The sequence below is a fragment of the Geotrypetes seraphini genome, chromosome 1, assembly GCF_902459505.1.
Source record: "Geotrypetes seraphini chromosome 1, aGeoSer1.1, whole genome shotgun sequence".
Classification (NCBI taxonomy): Eukaryota; Metazoa; Chordata; class Amphibia; order Gymnophiona; family Dermophiidae; genus Geotrypetes; species Geotrypetes seraphini.
Window position 1 is genome coordinate 256140700 of NC_047084.1, and position 22187 is coordinate 256162886.

Consider the following 22187-nt stretch of genomic DNA (forward strand, 5'->3'; position numbering starts at 1 on the left):
TTCAGTTCCTTGTGGTGGCTCCACATCACACTAAGTTCCATCACAGCAGAATAGTTCTCCACATACACCCTAAATTCTTTACTTAAGGTAATGTCAGAGTTCCATCTGAACCAGTTAATTTTTCTGCCAACATTTATTTTTCCTAAACCTCATGCCCATTCTGGTGAAAGCACACTGCATACCTTGGACTGCACATGAGCACTGGTCTTTTATATTGAGTGGACTAGGTCCTACATACCTTCCACTCAGGTTTTTGTTTTTTTTGATCCCAACAAGATGGGGGTTGCCATCGGTAAATGCACCATTTCCAATTATCTGGCAGATTTCATGTTTTTCATTTATGCCTAGGCTTAGCTGACTCTAGAGTTTCATGTCAAGGCCCATAATATCAGAGCCACATCTGCATCGGTAACCCATTTGAGATCAGCCTCCATTGAAGAGAGATGCAAGGCTGCAACATGGGTTTCAGTCCACACATTCACATCTCACAACTAGTGCCTAGAACAAGACACTCTATGTGACAGTTGGTTTGGTCAACAGTCCTGCAAAGTTTGTTCGGGATATAGACTCCAACTCCATCCTCCTATGCCCGTTGTGTTATGTTTCAGGCTGCAGCTCCACAACAGTGTATACATATGTTTTCAGTGTATACATATGATTGAACTTGTCATTGTAAATTTTTATTGTCCTACTATTCTTGTTTTGGTGAGCCTGGTAGCTAGGTTTTCCCACATGTGAGATTATACTGACCTGCTTGTCCTCAGGGAAAGCAAAGGTATTGTAGCAGATGTTCTCCTAGGACAGCAGGCCAATAATGTCACATAACCTCCCACCTCCCATAGGAGTTGAATTCTCTGTTTATAAGCTATGTATTATACTGCTGGTCCTGCACTCGTGAGGCTGGCAGGAAGGTATATGCATATGCGCAGTGGAACACTTGTCAATTTTTAAATGTATATACACGCTTTTTTAAGCATTTACACCCAGGGCTCTGAATAAATCAACCACTTGTGAGATTATTGGCCCACAGTCCTCAGAAAACATCTGCTACACCTTTGCTTTCTGGATGCTGATACCACATTTTTGTGCTTAGGAGATAGTGTCTCTAGCACAGACCCATGTATGCATGCATCTAGTGTGCTATCCCATGTTGGTGCACATTTTTGTGTTATTCCTTATTTGCTTATTGCATTGGGAAGCATTTTTTTTCCTCTATACTTGCATTAGGAAATCTCGTGCTAAGCTTTACTACAGAGCTCTAATGAACACTGTCTGCTTTGTTTCCGAAGAGGGAAAGATGCTACAGACCAGGAATGATTCTCCAATTGGCTTTTGAAGTAATTCGTAGACATCTATTCATAGGGATGAGCAGTTGGCCAAATGGCTCACTACTTAGTTATGATATAGCACCTCATAATTTTCATATTTGACTATCATTTTCTATTTGTTACCTTTGTAGCTCACCTACATCTCTTTAATGCTTTTCAAGATTTTTATTTAATTTTCAAATGGATGCAAATTTGACTCTGCATTTTACATTTTTGGGGGTATTGGCAAATATTCCCTGCTTTGAAATTCATTTGTCCCAACTTCAAATCCATCAGTAGCTTTTCAGTATTTTTTGGAATATCTGCTTCTTGTGCATCTTGAGAAAAGAAAATTTACTTTGTTTTGCACTTTTCTATCGAAAACATCTATAAATAAATGGTTGAGGTTTTGCTGTAAAAATACACTAATGAACATTCATTTGGCAACAAAAATTAGCACTCACCTAACTTGTGCAGCAGTTGCAAATGAGACAGTATTTTTGATTTTGATATTTATGACTTTTTGGATATCTTCTGAAGTGTTTTCCATTCCTTTGAAACTATCCAATATCGTGTTATAAGAAATTTGTTTCATAGTAGGAAAAGCACTAGTACTTCAGAAAACATTTAGGTATAGTATTGACAATAAAAATACATTCTAAATAAAGATTCTGTCTGTACTCATTTCCTTGTACTTTTCACATGGAATTCAAGCAAGAGTTGAAAAGTCTTGATTAAGGCATCAGACATAAATACATGTTAAATGTCTTCTTTTTAATTTTCAGGTACTATGAAGCATTCCCACCGCTTTCTGAAAAACCGGTTTGCCTACAAGAAATTATGACTGTATGGAACAAGTCCAAAGTTTGCTCTTACTCTAGCAGCTCCTCTTCCTCCACTGCTCCACAAACCAGCACTAATACACCCTCTCCCAAGGATTGCAATAGTGAAAGTGAAATTACTAAAGATAAAAATAGTAACGCTTCCAACACTGTACATGAGAAAACAGAACCAAGAAATAAAAATGAGAAAAAGTATACTAATGGTACAGTTGAAGACAAATCTGTTTCATGCAAAAAGCAGGTTCGACATAAACCTGATGGAAAGATTCGCCCCCGTTCCTGGTCTTCTGGTTCAAGTGAAGAAGGTTCAAGTTCAGGTGGTAATCAATGTGAACAAAGACCATCAAAATGTATTAAAGGAAGGCACAAAACACGAGAAATTAGAAACAAAGGACGTGGTCAGAATAGACTTGCAACAAAGATTGGAGAAAAAGCAGAAAGAAAAAATGTTGGAAGCAGTAGCAGCAGTGGTGGATCTAATAAACAACTTTGTAAAAGGGGGAAAAGATCATTAAAAGAACTACCAAGAAAAGATGGCAATGAAGGAAATTTATATTTGGAAACCAGAAATGAAAAAGAATATAGAGAAGAGCCATTGTGGTATACTGAACCAATAGCAGAATATTTTATTCCCCTAAGCAGAAAAAGCAAACTAGAGACTAAATATCGAAGCAAACAAGAAGAATGGGATATAACATCTGATGCAATAGATGATCTGTCTGAATCTGTGCATGGTCTTTGTATTAGTAACCACAATAGTCATAAAACATACCTCGCAGCAGGTACTTTCATTGATGGTCACTTTGTAGAAATGCCTGCAGTAATGAATGAGGTTAATGACCTCATTGGGACCTCAAATTGTTCTCACCCTGAGGACAAATATTTGGATGATGTTCATCCCTCAGAATTAACACACTTCTATGAAGTAGATATTGATCAATCCATGTTGGATCCTGGTGCCTCTAATGAGATGCAAGGAGAAAGTCGAATCTTGAATATGATTCGACAGAAAAGTAAAGAGAACCCGGACTTTGAGGCAGAATGTTGCATAGTGTTAGATGAAATGGACTTGCGAGGGGAAAGTGCAATATGGACAGGTTCAACCAGCTCATTTGGTGCTGAGGGGATGTATTTGCAAGACCTAAGTAATTTGGCTCAATTTTGGGAGTGCTATTCATCTTCAAGTTCTGGTGATGCAGATGGGGAGAGTTTTGGAGGGGACTCCCCTATTAAGTTCTCTCCACTTTCAGAAAACTCAGTACTTGGTACAAATATGCTTGCTGGCAATCAAGAGCTCTTTACAGATGTTAATGAAGGGTCTGGTATCAGTTCATGTTTTTCAGTGTTTGAGGTGCAATGCAGTAACTCTATTTTACCATTTTCATTTGATACGCTAAATATAGGGAATGAAAATGCAGAATCTAATGGCAATGCTAGCTTGCTTGGAAAAACCCAATCTCGATTGCTAATATGGACCAAAAACAGTGCCTTTGATGAAAATGAATATTGTTCTAATCTTTCAACAAGAACTTGTAGTCCATGGTCATATTCAGAAGAAACACGTTCAGACAATGAGACTTTAAACATTCAGCTTGATGAGTCTACACAATTTAACGCTGAAGATATTAACTATGTTGTTCCTAGAGTGTCTTCAAATTATTTAGAAGATGACATTCTGGACTTTTTGCAGGAAGATAACTGCTTGCAAAAAAATGGAACTTTAGAAGTACCTTCCCTTGTTTTTAAACAAAAATCTAAGCTAGAATCTGTGTATGGTATTCCATTAGAACAAGAGAGAGACACAAAAGACTGTAAAGATACAGATATGGGTAACAAGAGCATTCAACATGAAGATAGCTACAGCTCAGGGGTTATTAAAGACATTTGGACAAATATAACGGAAACAAATTCTGTAGCAGTGCTAGAAGCAGAAAGAATAGAAGATCAGTTATATCCTGCTGATGTAAATTACTGCTGCTGTTTGGATGCTGAAACAAATATTGAAACCTGTCAGGATCCTAATAAGGCTGTGCAGAGATCAGAGTATCATCTCTGGGAGGGCCAGAAAGAAAAAATGGAGAAGAGAGCAGTAGTCACAAACGAGTTATCAAAAATAGATGGTGGAGATTATACTACTCCATCCAAACCTTGGGACATAAACCAGGATAAAGAAAATGCATTTATACTTGGTGGAGTATATGGAGAGCTGAAAACATTTAGTAGTGATAGAGAGTGGGCAGTAGTTCCACCCAGTGAAACAAAAGAAAGCTTACTGCAATGTGCAACTTCTGATGTAGTGACAATAGCAGGAACAGATGTATTTATGACCCCAGGAAACAGCTGTGCACCCGGGCATAGGCAGTTATGGAGACCATTTGTTTCATTTGAGCAAAATGAGCAATCAAAGAGTGGAGATAATGGGTTAAATAAAGGTTTTTCTTTTGTCTTCCATGAAGACTTACTAGGAGCCTGTAGTAGCTTTCCAGCTGAAGAACCAGGACTTGAATATTCATTTTCTTCCTTTGAACTAAACAATCCATTTTCACAAGTTCTTCACGTAGAATGCTCATTTGAATCTGAGGAAATTGCATCCTTTAGCCCTAGTTTCAAACCTAAGTCTATACTCTGTTCTGATTCTGATAGTGAAGTTTTTCATCCCAAAATATGTAGCGGTGATAGAACACAGTATAGGGCAATACGGATTTCTCCAAGGACTCATTTTCGCCCAATTTCTGCATCTGAACTGTCTCCTGGTGGTGGTAGTGAATCAGAATTTGATTCTGAAAAAGATGAGGTGAGTGCCCCTTCAGTTTCTCAGGGGGATGTGTTTGAAGATCCACAAGCAGATCTCAAACCACTGGAAGAAGATGCTGAGAAAGAAGGACATTACTATGGAAAGTTGGAGCTTGAATCTGGAAAATTCCTTCCAAGGCTGAAAAAGTCTGGGATGGAGAAAAGTGCACAGACTTCATTAGATTCCCAGGAAGAAGCTACTGGAATTTTGGCAGAACAGCAAGATCAGCTTTTAGACATCAGGATGAATGCATCTCGAGAAAAGAGGGAAATAGAAAACTCTGCAGTAATTTGTAATGCATTGGAGCCATGTAAAGAAATAAGCAAGTCTTGCAATTGTAATGCTGATTGCTACTTTACTACATATAAGGATAACCCCCTTTCTACAAGAGGGATAGAGGTATGTTCATTTGAGTTTTGGTGGTTAGTTTTATACTGTTTCTGTAGGATTTGAAAAAGGTAAATTTGCTAAGGTTATATGTTTTAATTCTGCGTTCTACTATTTGAATTTACTTTTCTAGATCAGTTGATCCCTTATCTGGATTCAGAACCTTCATCCTGTAGGTCTGGGGTTTTCATAGTCAAATTCTGCAAATTTGATTTATTATATGCAGATCTCAAATATTCACAGGATATAATGAAAACTTGATAGTGGGTGAGAAGACAATCTATAGAAGGGTCTTTATGCTTGGATATAGGAGCTGCTGGTCTAGATCATTCCCCTACTACTTCTCCTTGCCTTTACTAGTGATACAAATGGAGCTATGTTTACATAAATTTCTAGAATGGTGAAGACTTCAGATTGCTTATAAGCAATGTAACTGATTTTTTTAAATCAAATAACATTTATACTTTACAGTAATGGTTCTTTATAATTGAAAACTAATTTTTGTGTGTTCAGAATGTATTCTTTGCTCTCCTTTGTTGGACACTGTCCTGTTTTTGTAACCCTATATTTAGTTTTACAAAAAAAATTAGCATAAATTACCATATATATATATAAATATCAAAGGTTCATTTATTTCTTTTTAAAAAGCTGAGGGAAAAAACATAGCCAGTCAAGTAATTGAGCATAGCTAATTCCCTTTTTTGAGTTGCATGAGTTGTGTCAGACAAGGTGATGGTATAACTAATATATTTGTTAGACATTTTCTAGAAATTTCTTTCCAAAACATGCATGCTTTGTGTATGTGTTACCTCACGTTCATGAGATACAGACACCATATCAAGCTTTGTCTTCTTAATTCAACTCTCAACAGCCATAATCTGCTTTTTTATTAGTTTATTTGAAAATCATTCTCTTCTTCCTCCCTCCTTCTAGCCATTTAACTCTTCCCAATCTTGTTCCTTTAGCCAAGTGTCCCGCAAACTTTGTTGAGCAGTGGCACACTAAACCTAGTAGCCGCGGCTTGAAGCTTCTCGAAGTGCATGATGACATGTTGGCATGCGCAAAGGCGCTCTAGACGGGCCTTAAGCTGCCAGGGGGGGGGGGGTGCCAGCAGGGAAGTCATGTGGAAAGGAGAGGCACTGGCGCTGGTTGTTTGCCTACAGGATGTGCCTCTTGCTGCGAGAGAAACATCCTGTAGGCAGTCAGCCGGCACCACCTTCTCCCCAGCGTCTCACGGTACACCTGAAATTTCAGGAGGCACACTAGTGTGCCACAGCACACAGTTTGAGATGCATTCTTTAGGCTAATAGTTGAGTTGGAATAGTGGCTGCAATAGATTAGTTCAGTTAGCCTTCATTTGCAGTTATCAAATTCTTAAAGTTTATAAAGTCCACTCTTTGGTCAAACTAAAGACCAAAGTTGGTGAACATATGAACATAATCATGAGCAAAACCAAAGTATAGCAATGGAATCATTGTTTGCGCTAACAAAAAAAAGAAAGAGCGACCAGCTTTTTAAATAGAATATGGGGATATCACCAGTCATTCAGTAGCAAATAGCCCACATGCCTTATATAAAGAGCAGACCGTGTTATCAAAGCTTATATACTACTATCTTGGAACCTAACTAACAAATATAATTAATAGCTAAAATACAGAATAACAAATTCCCACATAAAATCAGTACTCACACATAACATATAAAATTGTCATGTTAATTTTCAAAACACATAAAACCGAGGAACCAGCCTTTATCGACAAACTACTAATTCCACATGATCCACCCAGAGCTTTAAGATCTGTAACTCAACATTCTTCATACCATCATTAAAGATTATAGTACTTGCCATATGCATTTTGTTCCTAAAACTTCCTTTGACCATCCAGATGTCTTGTGAAAAAGAGGCAGGTGCACTTCACAGTCTAAACTACAAAAGAAAAAAAATGAACACAGTTGGCCAAGATAGGAAATAGAGCTGTGTTTTGAAAAATAAATTGAGATACAAGATTCACATCAAACCTTGCAGAGCTCACCAAACTAAGAACCTCACCAGTGACCATATTACTATGAATTTACCAGAAACTTACTTCACACAGAAAAGATGCTGTCCACCCCAACACAATCTTCCTAATCCCAGATGAGAACACCTCTAGATCAATACCACCTTCTTACTAATCAAAAGCAGAGCTTAGGTCTAAGGAGGTCAGCATTACTTGTTGCTTTTTATCCAAATAAAAGTTTATAGCAGATCCATCAAGGCACATAATGCTATTTATGTACAACAACTTCTACAGACATTCCAAGTCTCATGCATTAGGCATGTGACACATTTGGGCACCCTCTCCAGCTTGTACATCTAAACATGCTTTTCATATACATTGGCTTCCAGCTGCTGTCAAATCTTCCCCTTTTAATTCTTCTGCAGCCTGGCACCTCTTCTCCAATTCTTACCCCCCCCCAGCAGATCACATAAGAGTAACCATACTTTTATCAGACCAATGGTCTATCTAGCCCAATATCCTGTTTCCAAAAGGTCACAAGTACCTAGCAGCATAGGAGCCAACTTTCCAAAATTATTGGTAGTGCTAAAACCAATGGAAACTACCTCTCTTTGGACACAGTCAAGGAGTTTATTCAATAATGGGGAGTACTCAAGCACCCACAGAACTAGCTTCAAAGCCTAGCAGAATCCCAAATAGTAGCAACATTCAATGCTACCCATTCCAGGGCAAGCAGTGGCTTCTCCCATGTCTCTCAATAGTAGACTGTGAACGTTCCTCCAGAAACTTGTCCAAACCTTGTTTTAAACCCAGCTACACTAACTACTGTTACCACATCTAGCAAGTTCTAGAACTTAACTATTTGTTGAGTGAAAAAATATTTCCTTCTGTGTGTTTTTTTGTTTTTGTAATAGTCAAACCTCAGTTTGCAAGTAATGCGGTTTGCGAGTGTTTTGCAAGACGAGCAAAACTCACAAATCTTGCCTCGCAAACCGAGTGTTGACTTGATATGCGAGCCCCCACCCCCGAGAACCGGCATCGTTCGTCCGTCCGTCCAAACTCTTACCGCAGTCGGGCACCGGCATGCAGCACCAACCCGCAGGATGTGCCAGTGCTGAAAATGCCTGGCACTGGCACGTCTTGTGGGTTGGTGCTGCGTGCCGGTGCCTGATCGCGGTAAGGGTTTGGGTGTATAGGGGCAGGGCGATGCTGGTTCTCGGGGGTAGTGTGGAAGCGTGCCAATGGCCTCGGGGGTGGGGGAGTCTTTTTGGGATGTGATGGAGTGGGGTGGAAGCACGCCGGTGGCCTCGGGGAGGGGGTGTCTAAGGAATGTGGTGGGGTAGGATGGAAGCACACCGGGGGAAGGGAATCTTTTTGGGATATGGAACGAATCATCCGAGTTTCCCTTTCTATGGGGAAAATTCGCTTTGCTATACGAGCACTTTGGTTTATGAGAATGCTTCTGGAACAAATTATGCTCGCAAAACAAGGTTCCACTGTATATTTTTTTAAGAAAAACAGCAGACATAACCATACAATGTACAGATATAATAATAATTTATTCTTGTATACCGTCAAAGCCATAATAGTTTGAGGCGGTTATGAACAGCCAGTACAAATAGCATAGGCAAAAGCTGAAAATATTGAATGGCATCTGAAGAAACGAACCATTGAAGCAAACAGCACCCATGTTAGATGAACAACATCCCCTTTGCATTTAGGGGATTTTTTTATTTATTTAGGGAACAGCCCACACACATACTCCAAATAACCTATTCCAAATCCTACCACACATCCACCGCTAGTTCACCACAAATATGCCCATGCACACCTCAAGAGCCAGACCTAGTGAAGCGATGATATATAGCATCTCAGAAAAGTCAAGGAGGAGAATAAAGCGTCCCCCCTGAAAGAGCGAAGAAGTCTCGCCAATAAGATAACATAACTCAAGTGCTCCAGCCTAACAGAGGTTTGGAAAGACTGAATCTCAAAGCGGGCAACCCCCTGCATTTTGTGGAGCCATTGAGAAAAGGCAGCCACTTGTGTTGACACCCAGTACTGAAGTATAAGTTTCTGAACAAGAAGTAGAGCCAGATAGATAGATTTCTGCTGTGGGTAGGAGAACCCCGAGTCCAAAAGAGCCCTCTGATCTCCCAGTAATAACAAGCCATAGTCCCACGGAACAGGGCGCTTGACAACCATTCTAGAAGAGGGAGAACTTGGAGCCATAAGGCTGTAGCAGGGCATTCCAAAAAGGAATGAACTAGTGTACCCTTGGACCCAATACATTTCGTGCAGAAATTATCATCCCAAAGCCCCATAGTAGTCCCCCCCCCATGCTCTAGAAATATAAGCTTGGTCCAGGATATTATATTGCATCTCCCTTAGGTCTACCGAGCCCACCAGGTTACCAACATTATCAAGAGGTCAAAGAGACTCGAGCGCATATAGGGGATTCCCAGGTCAGAGTGCCAGGAGGCTGCCAGTTTATCTGTTGGTTGAACAGGGCTAGCAGATATCAACAGTTTATACCACACAGAGAGCGAGTTTGCCGTTGGGGGAACCTTAAGAAAAAGATCATCCAGGGGACCAAGGAGCCAGGAGGTGCCCCACCGCTGTTGCAGAGAGCAAAATAAAGATCAAGCCTGAAGATAGACCCAAAAATGACTACAAGGCAATGCCCACCTGTACTGCCACGGAGCAAATGCAGGGAATATTCTGCCCCCACCCCTCCACCTCCCATAAATCTTTCAAGGTTTTGCAGCCCCTCTGTTCCCAGGTTTGAAACCAAGAGCTTCCCATACTCAGTATGAAATCCACATTTCCAACTAGCTGTAACAAGGGAGAGGCTTCCGGAGCCCTCTGCTGATATTTCCGCCACCACTGCCAAGCTCGACACATAGGTTGCAAGAACTATAGCTTAGAGGTCTCCCCAGCGATCATGGAACCACCCCGATGCAGAAAAGTCAAGAAATAATGTGAGGAACACCACGAGTTCAACCAGCCCGAGGGAAAGAATCTAAAGTGGCCTTTATTGAACACAAATGCTAACCCGAGGCTTATGGAGACTGGTAAAATGACTTTCTGCTCTGCAGGAGTTAAAATATGGAACTCCCTTGTAGGCCAAATATGAAACTGCCTTGAAAGGGGTTCATTTAGAAAATTACTCAAGACACATTTGAAGATGCCTTTTTCTAGTCAATAATTTTCTTCTCTGGCATAGTTGATAAATTATTCATGATCTCTTTATATAAGTCTTGGTGTGTGTTGGATATTACATTACATTACATTAGGGATTTCTATTCCGCCATTACCTTGCGGTTCAAGGCGGATTACAAAAGGTTAATTTAAAAAGAACAGAATTACAATGATTAGCTAGAGAGGTAGATTGTAGATCTTATAAACATTTTGCGGGTTGTTGAGGGTGAGGTGGTTTGTAAGAGAGTTAATAGGTGGTCATAGTGGAGATTCTTTTGTTATTATTAGTGCAGTAATGGGTAGATCAAATGTCAGTTTTAGAGTTACTAAGAGGTCGTGGTGTTATTGCTGCTTCAGGAATTTCTTGAAAAGTGTGGTTTTTATTTCTTTTCTGAACGTCCTATAGTCTGGGGTGGTCATCAGAAGGTTGGAGATCTGGTTGTCCAGCCTTGCGGCTTGAGTGGCTAGGAGGCCGTCGTGTAGTTTTGTTCTTTTTACTTCCTTGATTGGGGGGGGGTATGAATGGGGAGTGCGTTTTTCTGTGTCTGGTAGTGGGTGCTTGGATGAGGCGATTGTTCAAGTATGATGGGCTGTCTCCGTGTAGGGTTTTAAATAGTATGCAGTAGAATTTGAATTGGATTCTTTCTTGGATTGGAAGCCAATGTGAGTTGATGAAGGCTTCAGTGATGTGGTCATGTTTTTTCAATGAGTAGATGAGTCTCAGAGCTGTATTTTGGATTGTTTGGAGTTGTCTTATCGTAGTTGCAGGGCAAGGAAGGAAGAGGATGTTACAGTAGTCCAATATACCTAGTATTAGGGATTGTACTATAAGTTGGAATTGTGTTCTTTCAAAGAATTTTCGGACTTGTCTCAGATTTCTCATGATTGCGAATGATTTCTGAATTGTTTTATTTATTTGCGGTTGCATAGTGCAGCATCTGTCTATGGTCATGATCTCAGAGGATTGTTTGTGTGTCTATTTTATTATGTTTTTAAAATAATTTTTTGCATGTAAATTATGTAAACCGTTTAGTTCTAAACGGTATAGAAATTTTTTAAATAAATAAAAATTTATCCTTCATTAACAAAACATAAAAGGGCTGCCACATTATAATATTGAAGATCCGGAAGATTCATGCGCCCCCTCCGTCTATCCAGGGTCAGTTTTGCCTGACTAATCCGTGCGGATTTATCGCACCATATAAAGGAGGATATCGGGGATCAAAATGCGGCTACATCCCTATTCATGATTCAAATAGGGATAGCTTGGATCAGGTATAAGATGTTAGGAAGAAGAATCATTTTAGTTAAGGCCACCCTGCCCCACAAGCTCAAAGGTAGGTCCTTCCACTGAGTGTACAGGGCCCTGATATCAAGGTGATTTAGGACATTATAGCAATACATGGTAGTAGTATTGGGGCTCAGGAAGACACCCAAATATCTCATGGATTTTTTCACCGGTGATATAACTAAACCCTCCTGGCCCTTCCCATAGCATCTAGTAGCAAAATTTCAGACTTATCGCAGTTGACCCGCACCTGAAATTTATCCAAAGTCTTGCATCAGCTCAAGGGCCCTATTCAAGTGCAGATGGGGACGCTCCAGATACAGCAAGATATCATCAGCAAAGAGATTAATACGACTCTCTCGACTCCCTATCCTTATGCCCTGTATAACCGGATCCTGCCGAAGCTTAACAATCAATAAGATGGCCACTAAGAAAAGAAGAGGGGATAGGGGGCAGCTCTAAAGAAAAGACTTCAGTGAGGTGACCGTTCACTTAAAAGTCGTGCCCTAGGGCACAGGTATAAACTATAAACCCATTCTAAAACCTGTCCCTCTATCCCGTATTCCCCCAGGACCCAAAACAAGTATTGCCAGGATATACTGTTGAAATCCTTTTCCGTATCCAGGCCCACGATTGTCACAGAGCTCCACGTACCCCGTTTAGAGTGCAAGGTCATTACAGCCCTGGTTAAATTCATGGATGCATACCACTCAGGTACAAAACTCGCTTGATCTTCATGAATAAGCTGTGGCAAAAAGGCAATCTGTTTAGCCAGAAGCGTGGCCAAGAGCTTCACGTCCTGATCTCGGTGGGAGAACCGCTAGCCACCAGTGACCATAACATGGTATGGTTTAACCTTAGGAAAGGCTTCCCTAGACCACAAACAAAAACAAGGGTACTCAATTTCCGGGGCACTGACTTCGCACGCATGGGAAACTTCGTCCATCAGACGCTTCAGGTTCAAGAAGTAACAGATAATGTGGAGGTTATGTGGTCAACCTTGAAATCGACCCTTAATGAGGCAACTATCCGCTACATAAAATCAGTAACTAAACAACAAAGAAAAAAGAAACCCCAATGGTTCACTGATGAGGTCTCGTACCTCGTCAAGGAGAAGAAAAGAGCATTTCTCTCGTACAAACGCACGGGGGAAAAAGAAGCAAACATTGAATACAGGACAAAGTCTGCAGCGGTCAAAACAGCAGTCAGGGAGGCCAAACTTCGAATGGAAGAAACTCTAGCGAAGAACATTAAGAAAGGGGACAAATCCTTCTTCAGGTACATTAGCGACAGGAAAAAGAACGCAAACGGGATAGTACGCCTTAGAACGCCAGACGGGAATTATGTGGAAACAGATTCCGAAAAAGCCAAACTACTGAACGATTACTTCTGTTCAGTCTTTACCTGCGAGGCACCAGGGCACGGGCCACGGCTGGAAGCAAACCAAAGCATGGAAGACCCATTTCAGAATTTTGAGTTCACACCAGCTGATGTTTACAGAGAACTGTCAAGACTCAAGGTGAATAAAGCCATGGGTCCGGACAATTTGCACCCAAGAGAGCTCAGAGAGCTATGTGATGTTCTGGCGAAACTGTTAGCCATGCTCTTCAATCTCTCCCTAAGTACAGGGAGAGTCCCCCTGGGCTGGAAAACAGCAAACGTCGTTCCTCTGCATAAAAAGGGTTGCAGAGCAGAGGCTGCGAATTACAGACCAGTGTGTCTCACATCAATAGTGTGTAAACTCATGGAAACTCTACTTAAAGGTAAATTAGACACGATAGTGGATGAAGGGAATCTAAGGGATCCCTGTCAACATGGATTCACCAGAGGCAGGTCATGCCAATCCAATCTTATAAGCTTCTTTGATTGGGTGACAGGAAAGCTAGACTCAGGAGAGTTTCTGGACATAGTATATTTGGATTTCAGTAAAGCTTTCGACAGTGTCCCACACCGTAGACTATTAAACAAGATGAAATCGATGAGGTTGGGTGAGAAACTAACTGCATGGGTCAATGATTGGCTGAGTGGAAGACTTCAGAGGGTGGTGGTCAACAGCACCCTCTCTGAGACATCGGAGGTGACTAGCGGAGTGCCGCAGGGCTCAGTCCTGGGACCATCCCTTTTCAACATATTCATAGGGGACTTGACCCGGGGGCTTCAGGGTAAAGTAGCACTGTTCGCCGACGACGCCAAACTGTGTAACATAGTAAGTGAAAGCAACCTCAAGGATAGTATGACGCAGGATCTGATCACGTTGGAAAACTGGTCCTCGACATGGCAGCTGGGCTTCAACACTAAAAAAATGTAAGGTCATGCATCTCGGCAGCGGAAATCCATACAGAACATACTCCTTGAATGGAGAAACGCTAGCTAAGACTTCAGAGGAACGGGACTTGGGGGTAATCAGTGCAGACATGAAGGCTGCCAAACAAGTAGAGAAGGCCTCATCTAAGGCAAGGCAAATGATGGGCTGTATCAATAGAAGCTTCGTCAGCCACAAACCTGAAGTCATAATGCCACTCTACAGAACCATGGTGAGACCTCATCTGGAATACTGTGTGCAATTCTGGAGGCCATATTACCGGAAAGATGTGCTTCGAGCAGTGTCGGTCCAGCGGATGGCCACTAGGATGGTCGCCGGACTCAAGGGTCTCTCATACGAAGAAAGACTGGGCAAACTGCAGTTCTATACCCTAGAGGAGCGCAGGGAAAGGGGTGACATGATTGAGACATTTAAGTACGTCACAGGTCGTGTCGAGGTGGAAAACGATATATTCTTTCCCAAGGGACCCTCGGTCACAAGGGGGCACCCGCTCAAACTCAGAGGAGGGAAATTTAGTGGTGACACCAGGAAGTATTTCTTCACAGAAAGGGTGGTAGATCACTGGAACAAACTTCCGGTGCAGGTGATCAAGGCCACCAGCGTGCTCGACTTTAAGAATAAATGGGACATCCACTTGGGATCCCTACGAAAGTCGAGTTAAGGAACTAGGTCATTAGCACTCAGACTTAATGGGGTGGGTCAATAGAGTGGGCAGACTTGATGGACTGTAGCCTTTTTCTGCCGTCATCTTTCTATGTTTCTATGATTAAGTAAAGAGATAGGCCGGTATGAGCCCACCTGTGAAAGATCCTTACCCAGCTTAGCCAATAAGACAACATGGGCCATATTAGGAGTTCCCAGCCCCTTCACCTGATTCAATACATTATAGATTTTACACAACGTGGGCATAACTAGGTCCTTCATGATTTTATAATACTCTAGCCCCAAACCATCCATCCCAGGTGCTTTAGCAAGTTTTAGAGATTTGATACTATCTACCATTTCCAAGCATGAAATTAGGGCATTTAAACAAGCCAACTGAGTATCCGAGAGCCGGGGTAAGGAAACGTCTGTTAAAAAAAAATATCACTGTCATGATCCATAAGAGGACGTTACGCATATAGCCGCTCATAATATTGAACAAACTGTTTTCTGATTCAAGCCAAGTAACGTTTGAGAAGGGCATTTCAAACCACTGAGAGGGCTAGATAGGTTGATGATGTTCTTCTTGCTTCTTTTACTAAGGAAATTCTGTAGGCCTCTGAGCTCGGAGTGAAACATCTGATTTTTCAAACTCTTTGAAAGGGGGACCAACAGACCATAACCTAATAAACTCTTGATTTTTTTTTAAACTGACAATCCAATACTCGCTGCTCCTTGTGACCCTGGACAAGTCACTTAATCCCTCCATTGCCCCAGGTACATTAGAAAGATTGTGAGCCCGCCAGGACAGACGGGGAAAAATGCTTGAGTACCTGAATAAACTCTGAGCTATCCTCGGAGAACGGTATAGAAAATTGAATAAATAAATATTTCTCCAAGAACAAGCAGGATCACATCATCCTCTAACAGACTACACAGAAAAAAAATCTTCAGCTTAGTAAAATCTTTTTAAAATCCTTATGTCCTTGATTTCCTGCCTCACATATTGAATGGGATTTTCTCATTCTTTGCTCCTTTCTGGACCTGGTAAGAAATGACTGCTGTATGTGTAATTTTTTTTCCTTTTGTCTTGTCACATGTGTACCACCTCTCTCCTAGTTTCCCTTTTTTTGTTGTTGTCTTAAAAAATTTATTCATTTGGTGCTCACTCACCTGACCTTCAATTTCACCACAGCTATATATATTTTTTGTGTCATAGAAGAAACCTCTGTCTTTAAATAGTATGGATGGTGCAACAAGACCATTTATAGTGAGGGTACTCGCAATTGATGTGTGCAAGTGCCTTCGGCCTGATCATGAACCTTCTGAATGCTATGTGCTCCTTTTGTACCATTTGAGTACACATTCATGGCCATAAAGAGAAAAGTAAAGAATATTTGACATGTCTAAGTTTGATCCACCAGTACATAAGAACATAATAGCCTTACTGGGTCAGACCAATGGTCCATCAAGCCCATTAGCCCGTTCTCACGGTGGCCAGGTTACCTGACCAGAACCCAAGGAGTAGCAACATTCCATGTTACCGATCCAGGGTAGACTATGGACTTTTCCTCCAGAAAAATGTTCAAACCTTTCTTAAAAACCAGCTACGCTATCCACACTTACCACAATCTCAGGCAATGCGTTCTAAAGCTTAACTATTTTCTGAGTGAAAAAAAAATGTCCTATTGGTTTTAAAATATTTCCCTGCAACTTAGAGTGTCCCCTAGTCTTTGTGATTTTTAACGGAGTGAAAAATCGATCCACTTGTAATTGTTCTACTCCACTCGGGATTTTGTAGACTTCAATCATATCTCCCTTCTTTTCCAAGCTGAAGAGCCCTAGTCTTTCCTCATACAAGAGGAGTTCCATCCCTTTTATCATTTTGGTCACTCTTCTTTGAACCTTTTCTAGTGCCACAATATCTTTCTTGAGATGATAAGACCAGAATTGAACGCAGTACTCCAGATGGAGTGAAACAGGGGCATTAGAACATTCTTAGTCTTGTTAACCATCCCTTTTTAAATAATTCCTAGCATCCTGTTTGCTTTTTTGGCCACCGCTACACACTGGGCGGAAGGTTTCAATGTATTGTCTACGATGACACCCAGATCCTTTTCTTGGGTGCTAACCCCCAAGGTGGACCCTAGCATCCGGTAACTGTGATTCGAGTTGTTCTTCCCAATGTGCATCACTTTGCATTTGTCCACATTAAATTTCATCTGCCACTTGGCGCCCAGTCTTCCAATTTCCTACGGTCCGCCTGCAATTTTTCACAATCCATATGTGTTTTAACAACTTTGAACAGTTTAGTTTCATCTGCAAATTTAATCACCTCACTCGTCATTCCAATTTTCAGATCATTTATAAATAAGTTAAATAGCTCTGGTCCCTGTACATACATACCCCTGCGGATCTCCACTGTTTACTCTTCTCCATTGAGAAAAATGACCATTTAACCCTACCCTCTGTTTTCTATCTGATAATCAATTCCTAATCTACAACTGAACTTTGCCACCTATACCATGACACTTTAATTTTCTCAGGAGCCTCTCATGAGGAACTTTTATCAAAAGCTTTCTGAAAATCTAAATACACTATATCAACCAGCTCACCTTTATCCACATATTTATTCGCACCTTCAAAGAAGTCAAGCAAATTGATGAGGCATAGGAGGCATCAGTCTCTAGGGGTTCAAGAACTGCACTGGACAGTGGGATTCAACAACATGAAGGAGGAGCTCTTAACCCATCCAATAGGTTTTCAGTATACCCACAATGAATATGCATGAGGTTGATTTGAGGACTAGGTTGAGAACACCTGACTTAAAGGGATAATTTTTCCTTTGAGAAGCTTCAGAGGGAGCATCATAAACAATCAGTTCTGCATGAAGAACTGGTCATTTTCTTTGACATTGAAGGTTATCCATATCTTGTGTCAAGTAGGAACACATCATCCTTCACAGAATATGTAGCAGCTTGAAACTAGTTTTGTAACTAAGTACACGTAACTACTGTACTTAAGTTTTTTTTACTTGCAAAGAAGTACAAGATAACTTTTTTTTTACTTTTACTGAAGTAATTTAACCAATATTCACAACTTTTACCTAATTGAATTGGTTACTGTCTCCAGCCAACAGAACAGTGATGAGTTGGGTCATTTAAAGTGGAGATGAACCTAAAGCTTTTAGAAATCTTTAATGAACAAACATGTCTCTATTACAGTGGACTGCTTGGTCATCCCATGTAAAATTGTACATTGAATTAATAGTCTTTAGAGAGGAAGTCTGTCTGCTTTAGACACATATTTGATGCTCTTGCATCAGTTTCAAATATATTCAAACTGTTTGTCATCAGACAAAAAATTGATAGAAAAACAGACAACTTTTCCATCTATGTGAAAACTTATTTTTTGTAATTGGACACAATGACAAGAAAGGTAAAGGTGAAAGTGCAAGTGATGAATTAAACAGCAGTAGTTCTAATGATGATGATAAAGTATTCTTTGCTTTACGGAAGTGTTTGAGATTACCTCAATCAAAAGCTGCAGACCCAGTCAGAAGACATTAATAATGTAATCTGGCCTGATCTTAAATAACTTTTCATCATACTAAACAATTCACTTCCTGCTAGTGCACTTCTTGAATACCTTTTTAGTTGTTTTGAATTAATGACCCACAAGTTCATTCCCATAAGTGAAAGTCATTTTCAAAAATTTAATTTTACTAAAAAGTGGATTTAACTGTAGAGTAATAAAGTTGTTGGGATAAAAACGTTAACAATAACAAAGGCAACCCAAAAAAATTTTCAAAATCATCTGACAACACAGCATGTTTTTCTAAAATCAGTTTTTCACGCTGATTTCAGATCTGTTATTAGTTTTTTCAGTCACGTAAACTTTTAAAGATATGACTAATGTTAATTTTTAGCATTTAGGGTTTTAAGAATTGCAGCATCAACTTAAAGAAATGTTTCAGCAATTTTGGTCCAAAGTCAAATAAGCACATAGCATAGCATAATTATACGCTCCTGTCCCATACAGATCACTCAGCAAATGGCTGCCATGAGTTCCCGATGGGAACTCCCCGCAGCCATTTTCTATAAGTGACCTGCATGGGACAGGAGCGTAGGAAGATCGCTCCTGCCCCGAAAGACCTCTAGACTACCAGGTAGGTCTGGGATGCTGGGAGGGAGGCGGGAAGGTCCGGAATTAGCTTTATTTAAAAAAAATAAAAAATTGCAAATAACCAAATCCACAGATACTGAAACCGCAAATTTGGAGGGAGAAATGTATTCTCATAATTCTCCTTTAGAGAATGGGCAATTGATATACTTGGTTTGGAATTTCCGTTAAGCAATAACACTGCCTTCTATCTTCTCTGTGAAGAATCTATGAAGATGCCATTCATCTTGGCAATGCACTTGTGACAAACTATTGAAGAGCCCGTTGATGTCCTGACAAAAGCATAATGAGCCATATTCAGTGAAGAATGTTGTTAAGTTATGATTCCTTTTTCTGTAATGAGTTATAACATCTTTTGTAAGCAAGTGCTTTTGCTTAAGCCTTGAAGCAAGAAGTTTTGCTTTTTTGTTTGAAAGGTTTAGATTACGAATAAGATTATTGAGCTCGGCTTGTGTAAAGGTTCTGAATCTTCATCATTCACATAATCAGGATCAGATAATTCTGGATTGTGACCAGCTGCTGCTGCATCATCATCATCATCATCATCACCACATTCCTCATCATGTTCCACAGAAGCAAGTCCCTCTTATGGATTTATAGGGACAAGCAGTGAGTCATCATGAGGAACAGGCCTAATAGCAGAATCCAGAGTAGGATATATAATTTTGTGCTTAGTTTTAGCTGAGGATCCACTGGTGTTCACAAGGCAAAAGTAGCAATGTTTAATATGGTCTCTTGGTTCCCTCCATATCATTGGGATTGCAAATGACATCGCTGCCTTTTTTCAATTGAGCCAGCCACGAAGTTCGTTGAAACAACTGGTACAGATGATATGTGGAACCTAAGACTTATTCTGGTCACTCAGTGAACAGCCAAAGTACAATTTGTACACCTTCTTCAGATCTACGGCAATTGGGTGAAGTGCTTTTGTTGTGAATGAACCCCAGACGTAACAGAAATTATCTGGATGATTATTACAAAGTCTTGGCATGATAAAGACAGATATTGATCACCATTTGTAGCATAAAAAAAGACAACTGTCGTTAACCCTCCTTATACGTTTATCCTATAAACGCATGATATATCGCCCAATTAACTTTTATAATTATATACGAGTATAATGAGTCTCATTACAAAAATGTGATGTGCTAGTGAAAAACTAAACACAGATTTGAAATAGCATGAAAAATACTACAAAACACACCTAACATTAACTGATGAAAATGATGTGTTGACCATTGCAGTTGTGGTACTTTTACTTTTTACTCAAAAAGTATTATATTAAGCAATAACTTTACTTCCACTTAAATTTTTTTAATGTATTCACTGTATTTAAATATTTAAATATACATTTATTTTTACTTTGATCTGGTACTTTGATAAACAGTGCTTGAAACCCACCTGCCATGTTCACCATTAAGGCAAACCCAGATGGTGAACTGCTCTAGCAACGACCTCTTGCAATTTAGAACAAGCTACAAGGAGCACTTGACTGATCTACTACTATCTTCTAATTGGCACTGGTGGCCTTTGAGGCAGAGATCAATGAAAGGCTTGCTCAGTATCTTTCCAGTGCCTCAGCTTTGACATAGACATCTATGCGAAAGATCGTATATCTGCTCTTGAGATTTAAGCTCTCCCTGGAGCTATTTTGAAGCCTGGGCTGCAAAGACCTTGGATTTTGTCAGCCACTTCAGTGTCTACCTCCATTGCTTTGGTGAAAAAAGCTTCTCAAAGGCATGTGTGTTCACAGAGGTCTAAATGCCCAACCTGAGGGCTTTGTACAAATAAAGCAAAAGTTACTACAGATTTTTTATTTTTCCTGGAAAAATGACCTGCTTTTTTTGTGAACTTTCCATTGGAAAATATGCATAGCTTTTTTAACCAGAACTGCTCTTCTGTATTTCTTTCTTTTGGCTCTATCCTGTTAAATATGGGCATTATTTTTTGTTTGATTGATTAAACCACGTTGTTTGAATGGAGAAAGGTTGTATAGCAACAAAAATACACACAAATGTGTGCACACATACTCATTCTGGGGCTACTCTCCTTGTCATTAGGGTACAGTATGCTCACTCAATCATACTTGAGCCTATCATCTCAATTGCCAGCTTCAGCCAATCAGTTAAATAATTCTGACAGCAAGCTCAGCTACTCAGGACAATGGTTTGACAACTGTAGAAAAGTAGGTGGAAAATGAGTGGAATGTGTTTAAGGGGATGTAAACTAAGAAGAAGCTGTTGACAGGCATAGAGGAAGTACATAGTTGAGTGAACAAAGAAGTACTCAAAATGGACTTGAAAAATGTGAGTTAAAGTTATCAGTGAAAAAAGTGTTTTCTACCTCATTGGATACCAGGCTTTTGTATATGTAAGGTGATTCCAGGTGAAGAACCTAAGCCAAAATGTTTGAACCTGTCTGTCAAACATTCATTGAATATCTTGCTGGGGACTGCATGACGGCAAGTAGTGTTGGAAAATCAAGAAATCATTAACATGGCACATGCCAAGAAATATATCAAAATATTGTAGAAGTATATGATTACATCAGCAGAGAATCTTTTTCATGGTGACTACATATTCAAGAATTCAATCCAATCAAGAACTTGTGGCATGAAATAGCCTTGAAAATATCCAAGCAGTATCTTGCATCAGAGCACTCACTGCAGTTTGGAATCAAGTGGCCACCAGCTACCATCTTCTAAAGTTGGGTTGGTCCATTTAGTGTCAGGATGGTACAAGACCATCTACAAGCGTAAAGGCTAAACTACTACATAGTAACCATCACTAACACATGCTCAAATGTCCATTTTCTTTGTCACATTAAAAAAAAATTAAATACTTTATTCAATAGTACATAAAAAGACACGAACAGTCCATCTATTCTGCCCATTCATACTCATTATCAATTCATGATTAAACCAACAAATGATATAAGATACTTGATCATTGTCTATCTTAGACATTTTTGAAACCAGTACAACAAAATAAAACACGGAGAGTAGCCAAACTGCACCTTAAAACACGAAATATTTGTTATGGTTTACAATGAATAATTTTAATATTAATTGATTTGGGGTCCAAGAGAGCATACTCCAAAGGAGCAACAAGCTCTACTGCTCCTGTGTTGGCTTCTGTAACGCAATGAGATAATTTGTAATCACTGCTGGCTGCACACCATCAAAGGATACCCCATGTGTGCTTTAAACCATAAGTGAAAGCGGT

At 40.1% G+C, this 22187-nt stretch overlaps 1 protein-coding gene across 4 annotated transcripts in view; it reads left to right on the forward strand.

The window, feature by feature from the left end:
* The window catches only part of KIAA0232 (KIAA0232 ortholog), a 238094-nt gene that overhangs the window by 155778 nt on the left and 60129 nt on the right, over window positions 1–22187 (forward strand). For all 4 annotated transcript variants that reach the window (XM_033949832.1, XM_033949813.1, XM_033949804.1 and 1 more), the window contains one exon: window positions 2093–5342. In XM_033949832.1, the coding sequence (XP_033805723.1) occupies window positions 2093–5342 (3250 nt within the window). The remainder of the gene's footprint in view (window positions 1–2092; window positions 5343–22187) is intronic.